At 58.5% G+C, this 10352-nt stretch overlaps 1 protein-coding gene across 1 annotated transcript; it reads left to right on the top strand.

Annotated features, from left to right (window-relative positions):
- Positions 1–1652: 1652 nt before the first annotated feature.
- phpt1 (phosphohistidine phosphatase 1) lies at positions 1653–9009 on the top strand. Its single transcript, XM_067977323.1, has 3 exons — positions 1653–1842; positions 6263–6387; positions 8729–9009. Exons 1-3 carry the CDS (start codon positions 1695–1697, stop codon positions 8819–8821), a joined length of 366 nt encoding a protein of 121 aa, XP_067833424.1. The 5' UTR covers positions 1653–1694; the 3' UTR covers positions 8822–9009.
- Positions 9010–10352: the final 1343 nt, after the last annotated feature.

Raw genomic sequence — 10352 nt, 5'->3', positions numbered from 1 at the left:
AGGGGGAGGGGGGGTGTGTGGGCGGGGCGGTGTGTGGGCGGGGGGGGGAGGGGGAGGGGGGTGTGTGGGCGGGGCGGTGTGTGGGCGGGGGGGGAGGGGGAGGGGGGTGTGTGGGCGGGGGGGGGAGGGGGAGGGGGGGTGTGTGGGCGGGGCGGTGTGTGGGCGGGGGGGGAGGGGGAGGGGGGTGTGTGGGCGGGGCGGTGTGTGGGCGGGGGGGGGAGGGGGAGGGGGGTGTGTGGGCGGGGCGGTGTTTGGGCGGGGGGGAGGGGGAGGGGGGTGTGTGGGCGGGGGGGGGAGGGGGAGGGGGGTGTGTGGGCGGGGCGGTGTTTGGGCGGGGGGGGAGGGGGAGGGGGGTGTGTGGGCGGGGCGGTGTGTGGGCGGGGGGGGAGGGGGAGGGGGGTGTGTGGGCGGGGGGGGAGGGGGAGGGGGGTGTGTGGGCGGGGCGGTGTGTGGGCGGGGGGGGAGGGGGAGGGGGGTGTGTGGGCGGGGGGGGGAGGGGGAGGGGGGTGTGTGGGCGGGGCGGTGTGTGGGCGGGGGGGGGGAGGGGGAGGGGGGTGTGTGGGCGGGGGGGGGAGGGGGAGGGGGGTGTGTGGGCGGGGCGGTGTGTGGGCGGGGGGGGGAGGGGGAGGGGGGTGTGTGGGCGGGGCGGTGTGTGGGCGGGGGGGGAGGGGGAGGGGGGTGTGTGGGCGGGGCGGTGTGTGGGCGGGGCGGTGTGTGGGCGGGGGGGGGGAGGGGGAGGGGGGTGTGTGGGCGGGGCGGTGTGTGGGCGGGGGGGGGAGGGGGAGGGGGGTGTGTGGGCGGGGCGGTGTGTGGGCGGGGGGGGAGGGGGAGGGGGGTGTGTGGGCGGGGCGGTGTTTGGGCGGGGGGGGAGGGGGAGGGGGGTGTGTGGGCGGGGGGGGGAGGGGGAGGGGGGTGTTTGGGCGGGGCGGTGTGTGGGCGGGGGGGGGAGGGGGAGGGGGGTGTGTGGGCGGGGGGGAGGGGGAGGGGGGTGTTTGGGCGGGGCGGTGTGTGGGCGGGGGGGGGAGGGGGAGGGGGGTGTGTGGGCGGGGGGGGAGGGGGAGGGGGGTGTTTGGGCGGGGCGGTGTGTGGGCGGGGGGGGAGGGGGAGGGGGGGTGTGTGGGCGGGGGGGGAGGGGGAGGGGGGTGTTTGGGCGGGGCGGTGTGTGGGCGGGGGGGGGAGGGGGAGGGGGGTGTGTGGGCGGGGGGGGAGGGGGAGGGGGGTGTTTGGGCGGGGCGGTGTGTGGGCGGGGGGGGAGGGGGAGGGGGGTGTGTGGGCGGGGGGGGAGGGGGAGGGGGGTGTTTGGGCGGGGGGGGAGGGGGAGGGGGGTGTTTGGGCGGGGGGGGAGGGGGAGGGGGGTGTGTGGCTGGGGGGGAGGGGGAGGGGGGTGTGTGGGCGGGGGGGGAGGGGGAGGGGGGTGTTTGGGCGGGGGGGGAGGGGGAGGGGGGTGTTTGGGCGGGGCGGTGTGTGGGCGGGGCGGGGCGCTGCTCCATCACGTGGACAGACTCTGAGTGCCGCCTCTTTGATGAAGGAGAGGAATTGCACTGCGCCCGGACAAGCTGTGCGCATGCTCGGCGGCGGGAGGCGGCTGTGCGCATGCTCGGCGGCGGGAGGCGGCTGTGCGCATGCTCGGCGGCGGGAGGCGGCTGTGCGCATGCTCGGCGGCGGGAGGCGGCTGTGCGCATGCTCGGCGGGCCATGGCGGCGGCGGGGATGGAGCGGGTTCCCGCTGTGCGGGTGGACGGGGACGGTGTGTTCAAGTATGTGTTGATCCGGGTCTGGGCCGACACCGGGAGCGGCAAGGAGAAGGACATCGTACGGGGCTGGGCCTCGGCCGAGTATCACGGTAATACGGAGCAAAGGGGCGGCAGCTGGGAGTAGCGGGGCGGCGGGGGACTGGGCTGGTGAGGGGAAGGGTCGGGGTGAGGGGGCTGGGTGTGAGGGGGCTGGGTGTGAGGGGGCTGGGTGTGAGGGGGCTGGGTGTGAGGGGGCTGGTGAGGGGGCTCGGTGTGAGGGGGCTGGTGAGGGGGCTGGGTGTGAGGGGGCTGGGTGTGAGGGGGCTGGTGAGGGGGCTGGGTGTGAGGGGGCTGGTGAGGGGGCTCGGTGTGAGGGGGCTGGTGAGGGGGCTCGGTGTGAGGGGGCTCGGTGTGAGGGGGCTGGTGAGGGGGCTCGGTGTGAGGGGGCTGGGTGTGAGGGGGCTGGGTGTGAGGGGGCTGGGTGTGGGGGCTGGTGAGGGGGCTGGGTGTGAGGGGGCTGGGTGTGAGGGGGCTGGGTGTGAGGGGGCTGGGTGTGAGGGGGCTGGGTGTGAGGGGGCTGGTGAGGGGGCTCGGTGTGAGGGGGCTGGTGAGGGGGCTGGGTGTGAGGGGGCTGGGTGTGAGGGGGCTGGTGAGGGGGCTGGGTGTGAGGGGGCTGTTGAGGGGGCTCGGTGTGAGGGGGCTGTTGAGGGGGCTCGGTGTGAGGGGGCTGGTGAGGGGGCTCGGTGTGAGGGGGCTGGTGAGGGGGCTCGGTGTGAGGGGGCTGGTGAGGGGGCTCGGTGTGAGGGGGCTGGTGAGGGGGCTCGGTGTGAGGGGGCTCGGTGTGAGGGGGCTCGGTGTGAGGGGGCTGGTGAGGGGGCTCGGTGTGAGGGGGCTGGTGAGGGGGCTCGGTGTGAGGGGGCTCGGTGTGAGGGGGCTCGGTGTGAGGGGGCTCGGTGTGAGGGGGCTCGGTGTGAGGGGGCTGGGTGTGAGGGGGCTGGGTGTGAGGGGGCTGGGTGTGAGGGGGCTGGTGAGGGGGCTCGGTGTGAGGGGGCTGTTGAGGGGGCTCGGTGTGAGGGGGCTGGTGAGGGGGCTCGGTGTGAGGGGGCTGGTGAGGGGGCTCGGTGTGAGGGGGCTGGTGAGGGGGCTCGGTGTGAGGGGGCTGGTGAGGGGGCTCGGTGTGAGGGGGCTGGTGAGGGGGCTCGGTGTGAGGGGGCTGGTGAGGGGGCTCGGTGTGAGGGGGCTGGTGAGGGGGCTCGGTGTGAGGGGGCTCGGTGTGAGGGGGCTCGGTGTGCGGGCTGTCTGTGCTGAGTTTGATGGGGCAGAGGGAGCTTTGCTCACTGCCCAGGAGAGGCCAGTCGGCCCATCGTGCCTGTGCCGGCTCTTTGAAAGAGTGATCCAATCAGTCCCACTCCCTGCTCTTTCCCCATAGCTCTGCAAATTTCTTCTTTTCAGTGTTTATCCAATTCCCTTTTGAAAGTTATTATTGAATCTGCTTCCACCGCCCTTTCAGGCAGCGCATTCCAGATCATCACAACTCACTGCGTAAAAAAAAATTCTCCTCATCTCACCTCTGGCTCTTTTGTCAATCACCTTAAATCTATATCCTCTGGTTACCGACCCTTCTGCCACTGGAAACAGTTTCTCCTTATTTACTCGATCAAAACCCCTCATGATTTTGACACACCTTTATTAAATCTCCCTTAACCTTCTCTGCTCTAAGGTGAACAACCCCAGCTTCATAGAATCATAGAAGTTACAACATGGAAACAGGCCCTTCGGCCCAACATGTCCATGTCGTCCAGTTTATACCACTAAGCTAGTCCCAATTGCCTGCACTTGGCCCATATCCCTCTATACCCATCTTACCCATGTAACTGTCCAAATGCTTTTTAAAAGACAAAATTGTACCCGCCTCTACTACTGCCTCTGGCAGCTCGTTCCAGACACTCACCACCCTTTGAGTGAAAAAATTGCCCCTCTGGACCCTTTTGTATCTCTCCCCTCTCACCTTAAATCTGTGCCCCCTCGTTATAGACTCCCCTACCTTTGGGAAAAGATTTTGACTATCGACCTTATCTATGCCCCTCATTATTTTATAGACTTCTATAAGATCACCCCTCAACCTCCTACTCTCCAGGGAAAAAAGTCCCAGTCTGTCTAACCTCTCCCTGTAAGTCAAACCATCAAGTCCCGGTAGCATCCTAGTAAATCTTTTCTGCACTCTTTCTAGTTTAATAATATCCTTTCTATAATAGGGTGACCAGAACTGTACACAGTACTCCAAGTGTGGCCTCACCAATGCCCTGTACAACTTCAACAAGACATCCCAACTCCTGCATTCAATGTTCTGACCAATGAAACCAAGCATGCCGAATGCCTTCTTCACCACCCTATCCACCTGTGACTCCACTTTCAAGGAGCTATGAATCTGTACTCCCAGATCTCTTTGTTCTATAACTCTCCCCAACGCCCTACCATTAACGGAGTAGGTCCAGGCCCGATTCGATCTACCAAAATGCATCACCTCACATTTATCTAAATTAAACTCCATCTGCCATTCATCGGCCCACTGGCCCAATTTATCAAGATCCCGTTGCAATCCCAGATAACCTTCTTCACTGTCCACAATGCCACCAATCTTGTGGTGCCCAGGGTACGGTAGCGTAGTGGTTATGTTACTGGGCTAGTAATCCAGAGGCCTGGACTAAAATCCAGAGTCACGAGTTCAAATCCCGCCACGGCGGCTGGCGAATTTAAATTCAATTAATTAAATAAAAATCTGGAATTAAAATACTAGTATCAGTAATGGTGGCCATGAAACTACCGGATTGTCGTAAAAACCCATCTGGTTCACTAATGTCCTTTAGGGAAGGAAACCTGCCGTCCTTACCCGGTCTGGCCGAAATGTGACTCCAGACCCACAGCAATGTGGTTGATTCTGAAATGGCCTAGCAAGCCACTCAGTTGTAAAATCTCGCTAGGGATGGGCAATAAATGCCGGCCTTGCCAGCGACGCCCACATCCTGTGAACGAATAAAAAAAAAGAACACAATACTCCAGCTGAGGCTGAACCAGGGTTTTATAAAGGTTTAGCATAACTTCCTTGCTTTTGTACTCTATGCCCTATGTTTTTTTTAACAGCCTTATCAACTTGTCCTGCCACCTATAAATACTTATGTATGTGCACCCCCAGGTCTCTGTTCCAGCACCTCCTTTAAAATTGTACCATTCAGTTTATATTGCCTCTCCTCGTTGTTTTAACAAAATGCATCGCATCACACTTCTCTGCATTAAATTTCATCCATCACGTGTCTGCCCATTTCACCAGTCTGACTATGTCCTCCTGAAGTCTGTTACTATCCTCCTCACTGTTTACTACATTTCTGAGTTTAGTGTCATCTGCAAACTTTGAAATTATACCCTCTATATCCAAGTCCAGGTCATTAATATATATCAAAAAGAGCAGTGGTCCTAATACTGACCCCTGGGGAACACCACTGTATACTTCCCTCCAGTCTGAAAAACAACCGTTCACCTCGACTCTCTGCTTTTTGACCCGTGGCTAATTTTATATCCACTGTCCCATTAATCCCATGGGCTTCGATTTTGCAAACAAGTCTATTATGTGATATTTTATCAAACGCCTTTTGAAAGTCCATTTACACAACATCAATCGCACTACCCTCGTCAACCCTCTCAGGTCAAACATCTTACATTAAATATAACACATACACAAATACTTCATCAAAGAACTCAATCAAGTTAGTCAGACACAATTTGCCTTTAATAAATCCATGCTGGCTTTCATTTATCAACCCATGTCTTTCCAAGTGACAGTTAGTTTTGTCCCGGATTATTGTCTCTAAATGTTTCCTCACCACCAACATTAGGCTGACTGGCCTGTAATTGCCTGGTTTATCCCTCTCCCTTTCTTTGAACAGGGGTGTAACATTTACAATCCTCCAGTCCTCTGGCACCACACCCATATCCAAGGAGGATTGGAAGATTGTGGCCAGAGCCTCTGCAATTTCCACCCTTTCTTCCCTCAGTAACCCAGGATGCATCACATCCGGACCGGGTGACTTTTCTACTTTGAATACTGCCAACCTTTTAAGTACCTCCTTTCTCATTGAGTATCCTCACCTTTGATTGTTCCTTGTCCCTTTCCACAACTACTCTAAACCTAAAGACATTGTAACAAACCCATGCTGTACCTGCCCTGGGAGTGTTTGATGGGACAGTGTAGAGGGAGCTTTACTCTGTATCTAACCCGTGCTGTACCTGCCCTGGGAGTGTTTGATGGGACAGTGTAGAGGGAGCTTTACTCTGTATCTAACCCGTGCTGTACCTGCCCTGGGAGCATTTGATGGGACAGTGTAGAGGGAGCTTTACTCTGTATCTAACCCGTGCTGTACCTGCCCTGGGAGTGTTTGATGGGACAGTGTAGAGGGAGCTTTACTCTGTATCTAACCCGTGCTGGGAATGTTCGAGTGATTTGGTTAATGGTTCTGTGCTTTCCTCTAACCACAGCCGATATCTATGACGAGGTGTGTGCTGAGATTGAGAAGCTGGGTCTGCACTGTGAGTGCCAGGGTGGAGGTCGTATCAAGCACAATAGTAGAGAGAAGATGATCCACGTGTATGGATACTCCATGGTAAGTACGGAGGGAAATGACCGGGAACTGTAAGGTTTGTTACAAAACAGTGTCGGGAAAAATGCCCAGGAAGAGCTGCAGACTCCATGCCCCCAGACTCTGTGTCCGGTGTGGAACAGAGCTACCATGCTTCATTCTCTGCTCCTGCTGAGTTAGCTGATCTTTTTTTATTCGTTCATGGGATGTGGGCGTCGCTGGCGAGGCCAGCATTTATTGCCCATCCCTAATTGCCCTTGAGAAGGTGGTGGTGAGCCGCCGCCTTGAACTGCTGCAGTCCGTGTGGTGAAGGTTCTCCCACAGTGCTGTTAGGAAGGGAGTTCCAGGATTTTGACCCAGCGACGATGAAGGAACGGCGATATATTTCCAAGTCGGGATGGTGTGTGACTTGGAGGGGAACGTGCAGGTGGTGTTGTTCCCATGTGCCTGCTGCCCTTGTCCTTCTAGGTGGTAGAGGTTGTGGGTTTGGGAGCTGCTGTTGAAGAAGCCTTGGCGAGTTGCTGCAGTGCATCCACTGCAGCCACAGTGCACCGGTGGTGAAGGGAGTGAATGTTTAGGGTGGTGGATGGGGTGCTTTGTCCTGGATGGTGTCGAGCTTCCTGAGTGTTGTTGGAGCTGCACTCATCCAAGCAAATGGAGAGTATTCCATCACACTCCTGACTTGTGCCTTGTAGATGGTGGAAAGGCTTTGGGGAGTCAGGAGGTGAGTCACTCGGTGTCGAATACCCAGCCTCTGACCTGCTCTTGTAGCCACAGTATTTATATGGCTGGTCCAGTTAAGTTTCTGGTCAATGGTGACCCCCAGGATGTTGATGGTGGGGGATTCGGTGATGGTAATGCCATTGAATGTCATGGGGAGGTGGTTAGACTCTCTCTTGTTGGAGATGGTCATTGCCTGGCATTTGTCTGGTGCGAATGTTACTTGCCATTTATCAGCCCAAGCCTGGATGTTGTCCAGGTCTTGCTGCATGCGGGCACGGACTGCTTCATTATCTGAGGGGTTGCGAATGGAACTGAACACTGCAATCATCAGCGAACATCCCCATTTCTGACCTTATGATGGAGGGAAGGTCATTGATGAAGCAGCTGAAGATGGTTGGGCCTAGGACACTGCCCTGAGGAACTCCTGCAGCAATGTCTGATCCAGGGTGGCCCTGGGGTTAGAGAGGGGAAGATCGGCCAGGCTTCCCACTCAGGATGGCCATTGAGCGACCCCACATCTGGAGAATTGAATCGGACTATGGTGCCTGTCTCTGTGCGCGCGCCTGTCTCTGTGCGCGCGCCTGTCTCTGTGCGCGCGCCTGTCTCTGTGCGCGCGCCTGTCTCTGTGCGCCCGCCTGTCTCTGTGCGCCCGCCTGTCTCTGTGCGCCCGCCTGTCTCTGTGCGCCCGCCTGTCTCTGTGCGCCCGCCTGTCTCTGTGCGCCCGCCTGTCTCTGTGCGCCCGCCTGTCTCTGTGCGCCCGCCTGTCTCTGTGCGCCCGCCTGTCTCTGTGCGCCCGCCTGTCTCTGTGCGCCCGCCTGTCTCTGTGCGCCCGCCTGTCTCTGTGCGCCCGCCTGTCTCTGTGCGCCCGCCTGTCTCTGTGCGCCCGCCTGTCTCTGTGCGCCCGCCTGTCTCTGTGCGCCCGCCTGTCTCTGTGCGCCCGCCTGTCTCTGTGCGCCCGCCTGTCTCTGTGCGCCCGCCTGTCTCTGTGCGCCCGCCTGTCTCTGTGCGCCCGCCTGTCTCTGTGCGCCCGCCTGTCTCTGTGCGCCCGCCTGTCTCTGTGCGCCCGCCTGTCTCTGTGCGCCCGCCTGTCTCTGTGCGCCCGCCTGTCTCTGTGCGCCCGCCTGTCTCTGTGCGCCCGCCTGTCTCTGTGCGCCCGCCTGTCTCTGTGCGCCCGCCTGTCTCTGTGCGCCCGCCTGTCTCTGTGCGCCCGCCTGTCTCTGTGCGCCCGCCTGTCTCTGTGCGCCCGCCTGTCTCTGTGCGCCCGCCTGTCTCTGTGCGCCCGCCTGTCTCTGTGCGCCCGCCTGTCTCTGTGCGCCCGCCTGTCTCTGTGCGCCCGCCTGTCTCTGTGCGTGTGTCGGTCTGTCTGGCGCGCTCGTGCCAGTGTGTATGTGGTGAGTCTGCGATCCCCCTATGATCCAGTGTACTGTTGTCTTAGAGAATGAAGATTGTCTACGTGACTGGTTCCGTTACTGAAGAGCTGCTCGAGCCCAGGTACCTCGGGCAGAATTAACATCTTCAGGAGAGGGAGAGAGACCATCAGATAACCTATATATCTCGGTTTGTGATGGATTGCTGATGGGAATACCGTAGTGGGCCCTGGAGGGTAACGGTTCCTCTGATGATCTTGTCCTTTTGTACACAGGGCTTTGGCCGAGCAAAGCATGAAATAACCACTCAGATCCTGAAAGCTGAGTACCCAGACTACAGCGTGACCTGGGCAGACGAAGGTTACTGAGATCGCCTGAGTCTGACTACACCATCTCCTGGGCTGGTACGGCAGGGCTGCCCCAGCGTCTGAGGCCTCCTCATGTATCGGCAACTCACCTGATTTCCCTGGACTCTGAAATCCTTTGTTGGAGCTGCACTGCCCCTCTGAATGATAATGTGTTGCTATGATCGGAATTAAAGTACACTATCACTGTACTTCCTGAACTGTGCAAGAGCTGGTTTTTCTCTGTGTCTCCCTAGTATTCTGTATTTACAACCCTAGCCGCACCCACCCGTTCAGCCCCCTCCCCCCACCCGTTCAGCCCCCTCCCCCCACCCGTTCAGCCCCCTCCCCCCACCCGTTCAGCCCCCTCCCCCCACCCGTTCAGCCCCCTCCCCCCACCCGTTCAGCCCCCTCTCTTCCCCCACCACAAATAGATTAAATGAGTGGGCAAAACTGTGGCAGATGGAGTTCATTGTGGGGAAAGTGTGAGGTCATCCATTTTGGACCCAAGAAGGATAGAATAGAGTATTTTCCAAATGGTGAGAAGCCAGGAACTGTGGAGGAGCAGAGAGATTTCCGGGTCCAAGTACAGAAATCACTAAAAGCTAGCAGACAGGTACAAAAATAATTTAAAAGACGAATGGAATGTTGGCCTTTTTCTCAAGTGGGCTGGAATACAAAAGTGGGGAGGAAGTTATGCTTCAGCTGTACAGAGCTCTGGTCAGACCCCCTCTCGAGTTCTCCATTCAGTTCTGAGAACCGCACCTCAGGAAGGATATATTGGCCTTGGTTATATTGTGAGGACAGGTTGCATAGACTGGGCTCGTGTTCCCTCAAGTATAGAAGATTAAGGGGTGATCTAATCGAGGTGTTTAAGATGATTAAAGGATTTGATAGGGTCGATAGAGAGAAACTATTTCCTCTGGTGGGAGAGTCCAGAACAAGGGGGCAGAACCTTAAAATTAGAGCCAGGCCATTCAGGGGTGATGTCAGGAATCACTTCACACAAAGGGGAGTGGAAATCTGGAACTCTCTTCCCCCAAAAAGTTGTTGAGGCCGGGGGTCAATTGAAAATTTCAAAACTGAGGTTGATCGATTTTTATTAGGCGAGGGGGGTTAAAGGTTACGGAGGCAGGGTGGGTAAATGGAGTTAAGATACAGATTAGCCATGATCTGATTGAATGGCTGGACAGGCTCGAGGGGCTGAATGGCCTCCTCCTGTTCATTTGCCATCTAAATGTACCCAGATGTTTAAAGGGCCGATGAGTAATGAGGTGTGGTGAGTCTCCTTCACCTCGAGCAGCTGGCCTCCAATCTCTTCAGACTGATTTAGCCGGTTGCTTGAAGTTGGCTGTATGATTGGAGAGGTGCAGTCAGCAGACTGTGCCCCTCCTCAGTGGAGGTGGGGCCTGACAGGTTTCCACTCACTCTGCCCCTTGCAGGTCCTGGTCTCTCCGCTGCTGTATTAGACATGTGCTGAGGCGACCATTGGCACGGGAGCAGGTCAGAGGGCAGGTCATAGAGGTGCTCTCCCAGTGGGGGGGCCACTGCTTGA

This window comes from Heptranchias perlo, unplaced genomic scaffold (genome assembly GCF_035084215.1).
Source record: "Heptranchias perlo isolate sHepPer1 unplaced genomic scaffold, sHepPer1.hap1 HAP1_SCAFFOLD_1428, whole genome shotgun sequence".
Lineage (NCBI taxonomy): Eukaryota > Metazoa > Chordata > Chondrichthyes > Hexanchiformes > Hexanchidae > Heptranchias > Heptranchias perlo.
This window is presented reverse-complemented; position numbering and strand designations above follow the sequence as displayed.

Excerpts from the sequence above, each read along its gene's own strand:
- phpt1 (XM_067977323.1), top strand. The coding sequence starts at position 1,695 with ATGGCGGCGGCGGGGATGGAGCGGGTTCCCGCTGTGCGGGTGGACGGG. Across the intron at positions 1,843-6,262 it reads GGCCTCGGCCGAGTATCACG|CCGATATCTATGACGAGGTG; the intron begins GTAATACGGAGC and ends CTCTAACCACAG. Across the intron at positions 6,388-8,728 it reads ACGTGTATGGATACTCCATG|GGCTTTGGCCGAGCAAAGCA; the intron begins GTAAGTACGGAG and ends TTTTGTACACAG.